This window comes from Alexandromys fortis, unplaced genomic scaffold (genome assembly GCF_014885135.2).
Source record: "Alexandromys fortis isolate MF-2015 unplaced genomic scaffold, M_Fortis_MF-2015_v1.1 scaffold_213, whole genome shotgun sequence".
Lineage (NCBI taxonomy): Eukaryota > Metazoa > Chordata > Mammalia > Rodentia > Cricetidae > Alexandromys > Alexandromys fortis.
The window spans coordinates 1,847,391-1,862,598 of NW_026068093.1; the positions used below are offsets into that span (position 1 = coordinate 1,847,391).

Genomic DNA, 15,208 nt, shown 5'->3' on the forward strand with positions numbered 1-15,208 from the left:
TCCTTCCTTCCTTCCTTCCTTCCTTCTTTCCTTCCTTCCTTCCTGATTTATTTATTATCTATACAGTGTTCTGTCTGCAGTTGTGCCTGCACGCCAGAAGAGAGCATCAGATCTCATTATTTATGGTTGTGATTCACTGTGATTGCTGGGAATTGAACTCAGGTCCTCTAGAAGAACAGTCAATGCTCTTAACCTATAAGCCATCTCTCCAGCCCCCCCAACCCTACCCCCTTTTTTAAAGACGAGTTCTCTCATAGGCCTGAGTTCATTGATTAGGCTAGACTGGCTGGCCAGTGAGCCTCAGGATCCATTTGCCTCTGCCTACCCAACACTTGGATTACTAAAGTACACCATTGATTCTTGACTTTTAAAATGTGGATTCTAAGGTTTGAAATGAGGCCCTCCTGCTTATAATGCTGACTGTGCCTTCTCTCTCACCCTTGTCTCTTATAAACTGATAAAGGTATAAGTGATTAGATGGTGGTGGCACAAGCCTTTAATTCCAGCCCTTGGGGCAAAGGCAGAGGCAGAGGAGTCTACAGAGTGGTCTACAGAGTGAGTTCCAGGATGCTGGGGCTGTTACACAAAGAAACCCTGTATCGAAAAAGAAAAAAAAAAGGTATTGAAAAAATAACAGTATAAGACTGGAAGGGAGCATCTACCTAGCATGCACAGTGCCTCCCTCCCACACCCTGGGACTTCATCACAAAAATGGCAACATGGAACCTTTATTGGCAGTTATATTCAGTGTATAGTATCTATAATGTTAAACTTACTGTAAAGAATTTGAAATGGGCCAGGCAGTTGTGGTGTACACCTTTAATCCCAGCACTCGGGGGACAGAGGCAGGTGGATCTCTCTGAGTTCGAGGCCAGTCTGGTCTACACAGAGAGAGTTCCAGGACAGGTCACAAAGCTACAGAGAAATCCTGTTTTGGAAAACAAAACAAAACAAAACAAAAAAAAAAAAAAAAGGAAGAAGAACTTGAAATGGATTTTTCTAAAGTCAGTATATTTGCTGATCTTGGTAGTACGCTCCTGTGATTTCAGTACTTGAGAGAGGATAGAGGATAATGAGTTCTGGACCAGTAGCCTACTTGGTGAGATCTTGTCTCAAAACAAGAAATCATTGTATTATATGCCATTTTTAAGAAGCAACTGATTTTGGGAATCTGTTTAGTATTTAAAACATAGAGTGTTTAAAGCACTGTTCATTCCTGACAGCAAAAACTTGAAGTTACCTGTTTTATAAACATATAACTTTTACAAAACTATGACTTGAAGCTCAAGAGATGACTCAATGATTAAGAGCAGTGTTACTATTGCAGAGTACCCAGGTTTAGTTTCCAGCATCTACATAGTGGCTTACAAACGTACGTAACACCAGGAATGTCTATGGTACACATACATACATGCAGGCAAAATATTCACGCATAAAAAATAACATAATTCTTAAAACTTTTTTAATGGGCTAAAAAAAATTTGACTTTATTGTATATATGTTAGAAATTTGTCCCTTAAGCTGTACTAAATTTTTCAAAATAGAGGATATAATAGGATTTTTTTTTGGAGACACAGTCTCCTGTATCCCAGGGTATTCTCCAACTTGCTGTGTAGCTGAGGATTATCTTGACTTCTGATTTTCTGCCTCCATCTCTCCAGTGCTGGGGATTGCAGCAAGTCCCATTATGCCATGTTTATGAGACATCAAGGATAGAAGCCAGGGCATATTCCATGTTAAGCATCCCTAGATTTATAGTGTAATTCTAGTATGTAGAAAATAATAGTTATTCTTCTTTCCACTACATACAGGTGAACATAAAAAGAGGTATGGAGGAACACTTTGTAAATTTTTAACATTTCAGGTGAGAGTAATTATTGGCTTACTGAAAATTATTGTGTTGTGGAAATGGTGAACAGGATGACAGTTGTATATCCAGGGGAGGAAGCTAGAGATGAGTTAGGTGAAAGTTGTGAGTTGCAGATGTTTCTAACCATATGGTCTTTCTCTACTTGTAACCTTCTAGCACAGTGTATATACTGAGACATTTGCTTGACCCCCTCCATCCAGATTTTTTTTTTTTTTTTGACAGAGGTTTATGTATCTTAAGCTGGCCTCCAACTCACTTTGTAGCTGAGGTTGACTTTGACCTCCTGATTCTCCTACCGCCATCTCCACGAGAAGCCATAAGAGAGTGTCTAATTCTGCCAAACTGAGTTATAGGTAGTTGTGTGTTGTTTTTTGTGGTTCCTGGGAATCAAACTTCGGTCCTCTGCAAGAGCAGTATGTGCTTCTAATTGCTGAGCCATTCCTCTAGCTTTGCAAATTGGATTTCTAAAAATTTTAATTATTTTGAAGATAGGGTCTGGCTACATAGTACATGCAGACTAACTATCCTTCAACACATTTCTTCCTTTGATTTTGTACTGTACATGCACTACCATATCTAGTTTAGAAATTTTGTTCTAATTAGATGAGTTAAAAGAATTCAGACTATTGAAAGGATGTAAGAAGACTCTCTAAGAGTTAGCAGTAATTGAGAGAAAATGATAGGTAAAGGATTTCAGGAGTTTCACATGATTGGCTTTTTCAGTGTGATTTGACCACCAGACTTTCAAAACAGTGGTACCTTTATCAAAGCTCCCTGCTTTGAGGTAAGTTTATTTAATTGATTTAGAATGACATACAAAGTAATACAGTAGGAAAAAAAATCAAGTTTGTAATTTGGGACAAGGTAGGTGGGTCTTTTCTCCCAAGCTCTCTTTCCCAGATTATTTAGAAAATTTGTCTTCATTTCCTCTGTGCCCTTTTTGCCATTACACACTTTTGAGCATAGTTCTAGCCACAGGTACTTAGTAGAGACAGCACTTGAGAAATTTATAGTTAAATAAGTCATGATTATTCTTGGGAAAGTTAGGAAGGGAGATACAGAAAAGCTTGGGTCAAAATAGTACCAGATAGTACTAATCATGGAGGAAAAATTAACTGGTGTGAAGAGAAGGCAATCTAGAGAGGAGCTTGGCTGAGTAGAGTTCAGAGTCAGCTTCAGATCCCAAGTTTTACAAATTCAAAGCTGTTTCCCAAAGGTCAGGAGGCTTTGTAGGGGTTTGAGTTGAAAATATTTAACTGGGTAGGGTTTGAAATGATGCCCTTGGGTGTGGTGGTACATACAGAGCAGACTGATCTCTATGAGTTTGAGGCCAGTCTGATCTACAGACTAAGATCCTCAGGGCAGCCAAGGCTACACAATGAGATTCTGTTCCCTCCAATCCCCACCCCCCAAAAAGCAGGAAAAAAAAAAAAAGATGGGAAGACTATTCTCATTTTAGCACCCAGCTCTTAGTTTAGAAAAGACTGTTCGGAGATAAGGCATAATTTACATTTCAACTAATGTTTTATAATTCAGAGGAACTGTGTAAGATAGTCCTTCCAGAAGTTTATTAAACTCTGCCTATTAAATTGATTGGGAAGGAGTAATCTAGGGTCTGGAACTCAGGATTGAGTAAGGTGTTCAGTGCTTAAGTTAGATTTTTCTCCTATTTTTTAAAAATATTTATTTATTTATTTATTATGCATACAATATTTTGTCTGTGTGTATGCCTGCTGGCCGCCAGAAGAGGGCACCAGACCTCATTACAGATGGTTGTGAGCCACCATGTGGTTGCTGGGAATTGAACTCAGGACCTTTGGAAGAGCAGGCAATGCTCTTAACCTCTGAGCCACCTCTCCAGCCCCAGATTTTTCTCCTTTAATTCATAAGGAAAAGGATCAGAGCACTCTTCTGTTTGCTATATTGAGAATTAATTTACTTGGATTGTTCTTAGCGTTCTCCAGAAATGTTGCACCCGGAAATAATTCTAGGGAACCATGTTATAATTAGTAGCTGGGTTCAAGCTTTGGGGCATTTGGTGTTTGTGAGGTTTTGCAGTACATATAGTGAGGATGATCAGGTGTACTAGAACAGGATTTTTCTGCTCATTTGTTCCCTAGCTGCTCCCTGTGTTCAGGGGGCTCCTCTTACAGCTTAAGACTGCAGTCTGGAATTGAGTCCATACCTAACTCTAGGGGTTCTGTTTTTATTGTGTTAGTAACAACTGTGTAGTGTGGTGCTTTGACAACCTGTGTGATCATATGTGATGGCCTTGTGGTAAGTTAAAGAATAAATTGCTCTGTGTTTTTTTTTTAAAGTATTTTCATAGATACCAAGTAATTTCAAATTAAATCCATTCTAGTTCAATCCGTGACTTGCTTTAGAAATTTAGATCACTTTTGCAGTAGTCCCCCTCAAAGTTCATTTGAAAGCATTAGGATAGGTAGAGTTTGAAATAGTGGTTTAAAAAGAATTAAGATTAAAAAACAAATGGCATGCCTTTAATCCCAGTGCTTGGGAAGGATAGGCAGGTGGATCTCTGAGTTTGAGGCCAGCCTGATCTACATAGTTCCAGAATAGCCAGGACTGTGTAGAGACCGGTCTGGGGGGAGGGAACCCAAAAAGTTGGACAAACAATAACAAAAAGGATTTAAAAAAATGCATTTATTTTATTTGTTTTAGGCAAAACATGTATGTGTGTGCGTGTATCACCATGTGGGAACTGGGAACTGAACCTGTGTCCTCTGCAAGAATGATAATCTCAGGAAGTCTGGCACAGATTTTTCATATTTTGTGTTTTAAAAAAGAGTTCTTTTAGAGAACTTGGGAGATCGCTTTGTGGTTAAAGTCTTTGCCATGCAAGCCTGAGGACTGGAGTTTGGATCCCCAGATGTAGAAGGAGCGGCGGGCTGCGTCCCACCACCCTGCTAGCTTTACACCCGAAATAACAACACACAAATTGGGGGCTGGAGAGATGGCTCAGTGGTTAAGAGCATTGCCTGCTCTTCCAGAGGTCCTGAGTTCAATTCCTGGCAACCACATGGTGGCTCACAACCATCTGTAATGAAGTCTGGTGCCCTCTTCTGGCCTGCAGACATACACACAGACAGAATATTATAAACATAATAAATAAATATTTAAAAAAAACCACAATACACAAATTGTATTCATTTAAACACTGCTTGGCCCATTAGCTCTATCCTCTTACTGGCCAACTCTCACATCTTGCTTTAACCCATATCTAGTAATCTGTGTATCACCACGGTGTCGTGGCTTACAGGGAAGATTCTAACCTGCGTCCATCTCGGAGAGGAGAGCTATGGCATGTCTCACTTCCCTTCTTCCCAGCATTCTGTTCTGTCTATTCCACCGACCTATGTTCTGACCTATCAGGCCAAGCAGTTTCTTTATTAATTAACCAATGAAAGTAATACGTAGACAGATGACCCTCCTACATTACCCAGAACCTATATAAATATCAGGTGGATGTGGCAACTTGCCTTTAATTCTAGCCTGAGAAGTCAGGGACAAGGGATCCTCAGATGAGTCTGGCTAAGGAGACTGGCAATGCTGGTGAGCTCTGGGTTCAATTGAGAGACTCTGCTATAATAAACAAGGTGGAAAAAATATCAAGAATGATTCCTAATACCAAATAAGGGCTTCCACATGCACATGCATTCCCCACAAATGCAAACATGTAAGCTCAAGTGCACATACCCACAGGAAAATGAAAAAGAAAAAAAAACTCTTAATGGAGTTTTAATAGATTTTTATTACACAGTGTATCATTTTTGTATACCTGTTAAAAGGAAAAGAGTCTAGAGAAACTTCTTTTTTTTTTTTTTTTTTTACCTCAGTAAAGTACTTGCCATGCAAGCATTGGGGTCCAGGTATGATCCCCTAGAATGCTCATTCAAAACCTGGGTATAGTGGCACATGCCTATAGTTTGAGCACTGGGGAGGCAGAAACAGCATCCCTGAGCATTGCTGGCTGGCTAATCTAACCAAATTGTCTTGCTAGTCTAACCAACTCAGTCAGCTCTAGCTTCTAGTCACAAAAAGTAAAGTAGAGATTGATTGACGAATATACCTGTTAGCCATCTCTGGTCTTCACATACACACATGTAAGAACACAGTAGTGTTCCACCTTTCTCTTTTTCCCAGCTGTGTAGTAGTAGCAGCATGTCACTCAAAATGTCTGAAACAGTTCCATTTCTATGTATTAGACGAATCTTTCTGAAATCCAGGATGACCTTGAACTCAGATCCTCTTGCTTTAGCCTCTAAGTGTTGGGATTGCAGATATGCTGGGATTACAAGTATTCTGGAGCTATAGGTGTATAAATGCCTGGTTCCACTATTATCTGTTTAAAATTTAGTGATGATTTGGTGCTTGTGATAACTTTAAAAATGATATAAGCAGTTTGGACTTTAAAAATTTTTTTGGCATATTTGTTATACACTTAAGTGTATACTGTATACACTTGTATGTTCTATGTGCCTGTGTGTGCATATGAATATGATGGCCAGAGGTGAATGTTTGGTGTCTTCTTAGTTGATTTCCACTTGATTGTTTTGAGACAGGGTTTCACTGAAGAACCTTTCACTTACTGGTTTGGATTGACCGACCATCTAGCAAATCTCAGGGGTTTTCCTGTCTGTGTACTTTTATAAGGTGTCCATTTAGCAAAACCGATAGTAAAAGGTTCCTCCCTGAGGCTTATGACCTTCTGGGCCACGGACTTCTGATCTAGTTCATAGTACTTGGCATGGATTCCTTTCTTTAGAGCAGGCCTCAAATCTAGTTAGAAAGTGCCTGGCTACCTGCATTACTTTCTTGCCACTATTGTACTAGTGAGCACATTATACCTTGGCAGGTTGGCATTACAGCATTCAGGCTTCATTGCTGTATAATACATTGATGCTTTGTTCCTCCTGCATAGCACCTTCTGGCACTATGAAAATTTCAGGTCGCTTCCACCTTGATTTATGTCCTATAACCAAATGTGTTGTGACTTCAGTAATAGGGTGTTACCATCTTATTCTGGTAGGTAATCAAGAACAATGGCAATAGCCAGTGTTATTTTGGGGCTTTGTTTTGCCCCCACTGATATTTTCATTTAATAACCCATGTCTTCTGGGGAAACATTATCTACTCACTCAGGGTTATCTATGTTCCAAACTTCTGTCCCCCCCCCCCCCTTAAATTTCACTTTTAAATCAGCTTACAGAGTAGTGGGTTTCTTTTTGATTTTTTTTTTTTTTTTGGTTTGGTTTGGTGTGCCCCTCCCCCCGCCCATCAGGGTTTCTCTGTAGCTTTGGAGCCTGTCTTGGAACTAGCTCTTGTAGACCAGGCTGGCATCAAACTCTCAGAGATCCGCCTGCCTCTCTGCCTGGGATTAAAGGGGTATGCCACCACCGCCCCACTTCTTTTTGATTTTCCTGAGACAGGGTTTCTTGGTATAGCTTTGGAACCTGTCCTTGAACTTGGTTTGTAATCTGGCCTCACAGAGATCTGCCTCCCAAGTTCTTGGATTAAAGGCACGTGTCACCATCACTTTTTTTTTTTAAATTTATTTATTATGTATATAGTATTCTGGGCACCAGATCTAATTATAGATGGGTGTGAGCCATCATGTGGTTGCTGGGAATTGAACTCAGTACCTTCAGAACAGCAGTCAGTTCTTTTAACCTCTGAGCCATCTCTCTAGCCCTCTATAAGTATTTTTCATGCATCCTTTGTGTTGGTTACTACCTTCTACTCCCATATTCATCCCCATTAAACTTATTATTTGCTTGTTGTTACCTCCTCCTCCTCCTCCTTTTTTTTTTTTTTTTTTTTTTTTTTTTTGAGGCTGTTTTTACATAGCCCTAGTTTTAGAACTCACTATGGAGACCAGGCTGGCCTAGAACTCTCAGGGATCCACCTGCCTCTGCATCCTGAGTGTTTAGATTAAAGGTGTTTACTACTCTGCCCAATGTCGGTCGGTCGGTCGGTCGGTCGGTCGGTCGGTCGGTCGGTCTGTCTGTCTGTCTGTCTGTCTGTCTGTCTGTCTATCTATCTATCTATCTATCTATCTTTATGAGACTTTTTTTAANACCAGGCTGGCCTAGAACTCTCAGGGATCCACCTGCCTCTGCATCCTGAGTGTTTAGATTAAAGGTGTTTACTACTCTGCCCAATGTCGGTTGGTCGGTCGGTCGGTCGGTCGGTCGGTCGGTCGGTCGGTCGGTCGGTCTGTCTGTCTGTCTATCTATCTATCTATCTATCTATCTATCTATCTATCTATCTATCTATCTTTATGAGACTTTTTTTTAACAGCAATGCAGCTGGCAAAATGAAATGAGGGATAGATTTACTCATTTCATTTTTGCCAGCTGCATTGCTGTAAATAATCATTAAAAACTCTCATTCTTAGGAGATTATAAGCAGATCACACATTGTCTAGCTATTTGTTCTGATCTGGTATACTTCACTTTTTCTTGACATTGTTTGACAAAGATGTGTTTTTTATTTAACAGGTTTTTCCACACACAAAAATCTTTTTAAAAATACGAAGAAGAATGGCAGCAGAAACCCAGACACTAAACTTTGGGCCTGAATGGTGAGTTCAGTCTTGTCTTATTTGATATTGAATGACACAATTCACTAGTAAGAGTTACACAGGAACTGGGTGGTGTATAAATGCACATTTCTGTTTCACATGTATAGTTTAAAAATGTGACTAGCTTATAGTATCATATTTGATAAAGGACAATATTCTCGAATTTTTCTTGGGTTGGTTAGGTGTGGATAACGAAATTAAAACTCTATAGTTCTACCACCCTACAAAATTATTTTTGAACCTTTGTGTATGTATAAACAATTTTACATAACTATAACAGTAATACTTTAATATCTATTTTTCTATTGATATGCTTATTTAAAAATAGTTTTAATGGAAGCATTTGAAACTTTTTTATTGATGGGCTAAGCAGGTGGTCCAGAATTAATACTGGGTATTAGCAGTAGCCCATCTAGAGCTGAGTTAGCATTTGCCATAATAACAATTAATTGACCTTTGAGTCTCTTACAGATATGTTTGGACCCCGAATATGGAATTCTCATGGAATTTTGAGATCCATCACATTATAGTGTGGCTTTCCCCCCCTCTTCTTTCCCCCCCAAAGTTGGTGATTGAAGATCCTCTCTTCAGTGACGTGAATAATGATAGTTAATTTTCCATTCATACTTGGAACAAAACCCTTTGGTAATGTCAAAGGCAGTATCTAAAGGAGGAATTGGATTAGCGTCAGCATTCTGTATGTTTAGGTGGTGGTTTGTAAGACTTCTGTAGGAGTTCCTTGTTTGAAGAGTCTTACGAACTTACTTGATCATATACACTTCTTTTGATATGTATTTCCTAGATATTCTTAACCTTCATGGTTAGCATTTGGAGACTAAGTGAGAAAACATTTGAAGTTCTGTGAATCGACAAATTGCCTGTAGTTTGAGTTTATTTTGAAAATGTTGATCTAAACAATGCTGCACCTGTTTCAGTTATTTTATATTTAAAAAAGAATTTACTTATTTCTAAATCACTGTTTCTAGAAAAATCAGAAATTATAAGTAAGCAAGGAAAAGGAATAAATACCTTAATTTGATCCTTAGTACCCACTGTAAATATCATGGTGTATCTTTCCAAGTGGTTTTCTGTATCTTATTTGTGTATATGTGTATTTATTTTCACAAAATAGGATCAAACTGTGCATTCAATCTTGTAACCTTAACAAAAAAGCCTAAAGCAAACAAAACCTTTTTCAATAAACATTTTTTTGGTTCTTTTAAGTAGTTTCATTGTATGGATGTACTATCATTTAACTAGTTCTCCAGATGTAGAGGCTGTTCATAGCTGTTAGTAGTATAAAAACATTTAGCATTCTTAAGCTAAATCTTTATTCATACTATATTAACTTCTTTAATCAGGTAGATTTAAATTCATGTAGTTCACTTTGTAAACCATAGTGTGTGCAGCTGTTCTGCTATTATTACTTTTCTTTTGTACTAATACATTCTCACATGTTTTTCTTTGTAAAACCATATTAAAATCACTGAGGCACTTAGAGGGTTTTTTCTTACAGCATCTTGCTAATAATATGAAGTGAAAAAGAAGCCAGAAAATTTAACCAAAACCAAAGAATTAAAAACAAAAACAATCCAACCAACCAAACTGGTGATATTCTTGATTTTTTTTTTTTTTAAAATCTTACATCTCTGGTTTGCACTGGAATCCTGTTGGAGTTCAAGTAAAGTTTTTGTGAATAAAATTTCATTGGAAGACAGCCATGCTTTTTTTGTTTCCATGTTACCTTGATAGTTTTGTGCTAACTCTGGCAGGGATAAATAGTCGTATTAGAGGCTGCCTAGTTCTCAGAGCTTGTACATTTTCTCCTAGCCCTTTGCAGAAAGTTTGCTGTTCTATGACATGTGTTACTGAACATCAAATCATTTGCAGGTATCTCTTTGCCATTGGCTCAATCTGTCAGGAGTGTCTTACTTGCCCTCCTTATTGTACCCTGAAGTATTTATAAGGTGTTTAATTTGAACTGAGTCAACTTTAGCAGACGGTAGTCATCAGTTCTGTCCTTAATCAGAAACTTATCGTTGTTACCTAGGTTAATCCTGTATCATTAGGAGCCTTTACTGAGGAGTGCAGAGTTTAAGTAGGCACAGCCTTAATTATACCATCAGTCAAGGTAGTCAAAATAACCCTGTACTAGAAAGTTACCTTGTTGTCATTGGAGACTTTTGGCATATTTTCTTCATGTAACATGTTCATTATAAGTCTTGATATGAGGAACTGTGTTCAGAATAGTTGAAAATCAAGGACGAGAGTGATTATGTTGAGTCATTTTGTAACTCTGAACCATGCAGAAACATTTATGACTTTTAATACAGTGCTTAACAAGTGATGTATAAAATGACTTTTTTTTCTTTTAAAAGCTTTTCATCTTAGTTTTAAAAATTACACTTGTAATTGAAAATTTTCTCCTCCCATCCTTCCCTCTAGACCTTATCTGGGGCAGTTGTGTTGATAGGAGAACATTAAAAATTGTCAGGAAGGACCATACCTGTATAGCCTTACCAAACCCAACAGAATCATTAGGTTGTGGATTGTTTATTAGAATAAGGAAAGGAATTATAGATTCACCAAAATAGTGTAAAAGGATATGACAGAGTTAATGATGAAAATAATTTCTAGGTATAAAAAAAATACTCAGTTTTAAATGCCTTTCTTCAAATGTTACTACTTTAGACTTTCTGACTGTACAGCTTGTATCCTCTCCTTATACTCCCTAACTTTTTTAGTGTCTATATCAAAATGTGATATAGTAAATACTTCTTGCTCAGAATGCAGCCTCTAGCTCTCTAGACTGTGAGCTCCATTGTGAGCAGGCATTTGGTCTGGATTGTTGTATAGCTTGTTACTGCTGTAGTTCCAGAGCCTGGCTCGTAGGCACTCAATAAATGTCTATTAAATGAAAGAATGAATTGTTGGAAAGTAAAGTTGTTTTCAATGTTTTGTTACTGTAAATGATATATGTATACTTCTGAATGATTTTGTTTCTATTCTGATAATTTTCTTTGGATTAATTCCCTTGAAGTAGAATTATTAAATCAAAAGTTTTAATGTTAATTTAAGGTTTAGATGACACCGTACAGATTAACCATCAAAAAGATAGTTTTAATTTAATTCACTTCCTCTGTGTGCTTATGTTGTCTTTGACAAAACTCTTTTTTTCTATTATTTTTTTGAGACAGGGTTTCTCTGTAGCTCTGGCTGTCTTAGAACTTACAGAGATCTACCTGCCTCAGCTTCTTGAGTGCTTAAAGTACTATCTTGATGAGTTGTTTTGGTGTTAAATACTTTTGATTAAGATTAGGTCTTAATAGAATTTTTTTTTGTTGGTTCTATTAACAAGAACATTTGGAGGAAACAGTACTATGGAAAAAAACAGAAAAAGACTAAATTATCCATAGCCCTACCACAAAAAAAATATTGGTTTATGTCCTACTACTCTTTTTTCTTTGCAAATGTATACTTCAAGATATCTAAAAAAATCAGATTTGAGAAAAATTTAAGGACTGGAAATCTACTCAGATAACTTCAGAAGACTTTATTATAGCGAGAACATTTATAGACATCTTGCTTTCTGGGGAAGACAGAAGCTCTCCTAGGGTCTCCTTTGTCTTCATTTCTGTGCTCTCAAGGAAGTCTCTGGTCTTTGTTTACAAAAGAGAGGGAGAGGGTTGTCACCTCTCCTCCCTCCAGCACTTCCTCTGTTAATACAGTGAACCATTTTGAGGTACGTCTCTTTTCTCAACGTGGTTGCCTTAGGAAAGAACTAATTCCACTATTAAGGACACTGTTATTTCTCAGTGTTGGCCAATCTTTTGAGTTAGTGCACCAGTGATTAGTTAGGCACTCCATAAAGTTTGGTTGAATAAAGGCTTCATCCCTAAATGTGGCTAGGGGCACGCAAATGTAAGCCTGAGGCTGCTAGATGACTGTCCATACTCTGAGAAAAATACAAGTTCTGTCAGATGGAATGTGTTACTTTTTTCCAGTTCTCAAAAGGGGTTAAGGGACAGTGAATGAGCTGCTGTCTAAAGGTACTTTAGAAGAGAATATTTGTTTAAAAACAAACAAAAAACCAAAACCTAGTTGTCAAGTTCCTGCTGCAGTCTAACCCCCCCCATCTTCCTGCTATGTGTTACTTTTCTGCTTCTCTTTCCTGTATTTGCCAGTTAACTTGGTTGTTTCTAGTGTATTTCTTCTTGCCTGTTCCTGATAAAGGTTCAGAAAATATTTAAATATTTCTCACTACAGAAAGGGCATGTTTAAAGACAAGGATGCAGGAGTTTGCAGATGTAAGAAATAAACTTCAAGACATTTTCCTTTAATGTGAAATGTGGGAAAGGAAGAGGTGAGCTTGGAGACACTATTTTTGACACTTGTTAAGTTTGTTTGGCCATTGTGTACCAACAAAGAATTGAGAGTTTAGTCACATTTGCATTTGGAATGAGAATTTTGGAAGATAGAATAAGAGTAGTTATATTGTTCAAGATACTTACAAAAGTGTGTGAGAAAGAACTAGAAATGGTGTGAGAGATTTAGAATTAAGTAAGACATCATAAATGGATATAGAAGATGGGAGAAGGTGAAGTGTGAGCCTTAAGTGTATGTGTGAGTGTATATATACAACTACATATATATGGCGCGTGCACGCTCGTGTGTGTGTGTGTGTGTGTGTGTGTGTGTGTGTGTATAGGGAGGTCAGAGCATGACTAGAAGAAAACCCAAAGCTTATGCAGAAATAGTTTTTGATTCCCAGACTATCACACAGATACGGACATTCCAAATTGCCTTTTAAGTTGGAAGTGTGGATTTTGAATGGTAGTAAGTGAAAGTTTGGAGAGTATAGTGGGGTTTTGGGGAGTTCTGGTCCCTGTCATTTCCTACGAATGGTAGGACTTGACTCTGTTGTGGCCTGGGAGATGAAGGCCATGGGTTTAGAATATTTATCTTTTTTTTTTTTTTTTTTTTTTTTTTTGCAGTGTTAAGGCTATTGATGTACTTTGTAGAGCAATGCAGTGGTGAGAAGCCAGGTTGGTTTGGGTTTTGAATTTACAGCAAAGTAAGAAACTTCTGGAATGAGGAAGGTTGAATAGTACAGAGCTAGAAGTGAGGTAGTATACTACTAAGTAGTCACTGGTACATATTATATATATGTGTGTGTGTGTGTGTGTGTGTGTGTGTGCATGTGTGTGAGTGTATGTGTGTGTGTGTGTCGTGAAGAACACAGGAGATCAGATTTCTAGAAAAGAGAATTGTGTGGAAGAAATAAAGGTCACTGGTGGCCTTTGGAAGGGAGATTACCTACATGCGTTGCAGCTTTTCCACATATCTAGGTGAGGGGAACTTAGAATTGACTATTGAGTCAGATTATAATGGTTATTCCATCTCAATGAACTATCTTCCCACCCCAACCCCTTGTAGACAGGGTTTCTCTGTGTAATAATCCTAGCTGTTCTGGAGCTAGTTCTTGTAGACCAGGCTGGCATTGAACTCAAAGGGATCCACCTGCCTCAGTCTCCCGAGTGCTGGGATTAAAGGTGTGCGCCAATACTGCCTGGCCATTCAATAAACTATCTTAATTGCTTTAGTCTCTTCACAAATACTGGAGAGTAAACTCTCATTGTGTTATAATAGTAGACATGGTGCCTGTAAGAGGTGTTTGCTCTCTTTGGGAAGCCATTGGAGTCTGTTGGAAGGACAGAGTAGTAAATGAACTTGAAAACTTGGTATGAGAGCTTTTTAAGAAATTAGGGCTATTAATTAGGCTATAAGGGAGTCTCTGGTAATACCAGGTGAATCAGTCACCGTGGTTTTTACATGAAATGGCTTAGGTGTGCCCTCTAGTGTTAGAAACTATTGGGAAGCATATTGACTTAGTATGACATGGAAGATACTTAAAATAATTTCTAATATTTTAAAATTAATGCCTGGCAATTAAATCGGCTGTTTAAGATAAAAATTTGGGATCTCATCATTTATAGAATAATTACATTAGTCATAAAAATCCTAGCCTTTAATTTTAGTTCTGTGGTGACTAGTCAGATGCATTAGTTTCCAGGTTCACTTTCTTCCTTTTTTTTTTTTTTTCTTCAGTGCTGGGGATGGAACCCAAGGCCTTCTGTATGCTTAGTCAGTGTCCTATCACTGAGCTTCACACTTCTTATATTTTATATTGTGTTTTTATGAAACTTAAGTTGGATCAAATGAACTAACATGTACACATTTTCCAGTTCTCAGAGTTAAATTGCCTACTTTTTCAGGACAGGCTCAGTTTAATTTTTTTCCGAGCATTTATGTGCGCGTGTGCGTGTGTGCGTGTGTGCGTGTGTGTGTGTGTGTGTGTGTGTGCGCGCGCGCGCGCATGTGTGTGTATGCACATGTTTATGTAGTTGAGAGTGCACATAGAGAACAGAAGTCAGCATTGAAGGTTTTTTTTCCTTTGCACTCCAGCCTTTTTTTTTTTTTTTTTGAGACAGGGTTTTTCTGCGAATCTTTAGCCTATCCTCGCACTCACTCTGTAGACCTTGAACTCACAGAGATCCACCTGCCTCTGCCTCCCAAGTGGGCACTTTACGCTTATTTTCTGAGACAGGTTCTCTCATTGATCCTGGAACACTTAGGCTGAATAAACAGACTGGCCAGTAAGCTTCTCCCATTTCTAGTCTTCTGTGGAATTGCAGGCAGTTGTTACTACATCTGCCCTTGTAAAACATGGGTGA

At 38.1% G+C, this 15,208-nt stretch overlaps 1 protein-coding gene across 6 annotated transcripts in view; it reads left to right on the top strand.

Annotated features, from left to right (window-relative positions):
- Gigyf2 (GRB10 interacting GYF protein 2) overlaps positions 1-15,208 on the top strand; it is a 133,051-nt gene that overhangs the window by 21,012 nt on the left and 96,831 nt on the right. For 5 of the 6 annotated variants that reach the window (XM_050123096.1, XM_050123094.1, XM_050123098.1 and 2 more), the window contains one exon: positions 8,392-8,474. In XM_050123096.1, the coding sequence (XP_049979053.1) occupies positions 8,434-8,474 (41 nt within the window). In that variant the 5' untranslated portion in view covers positions 8,392-8,433. Of the gene's footprint in view, positions 1-1,844; positions 1,865-8,391; positions 8,475-15,208 lie in introns of those variants that run through there. The other variant, XM_050123097.1, reaches the window with a different exon arrangement.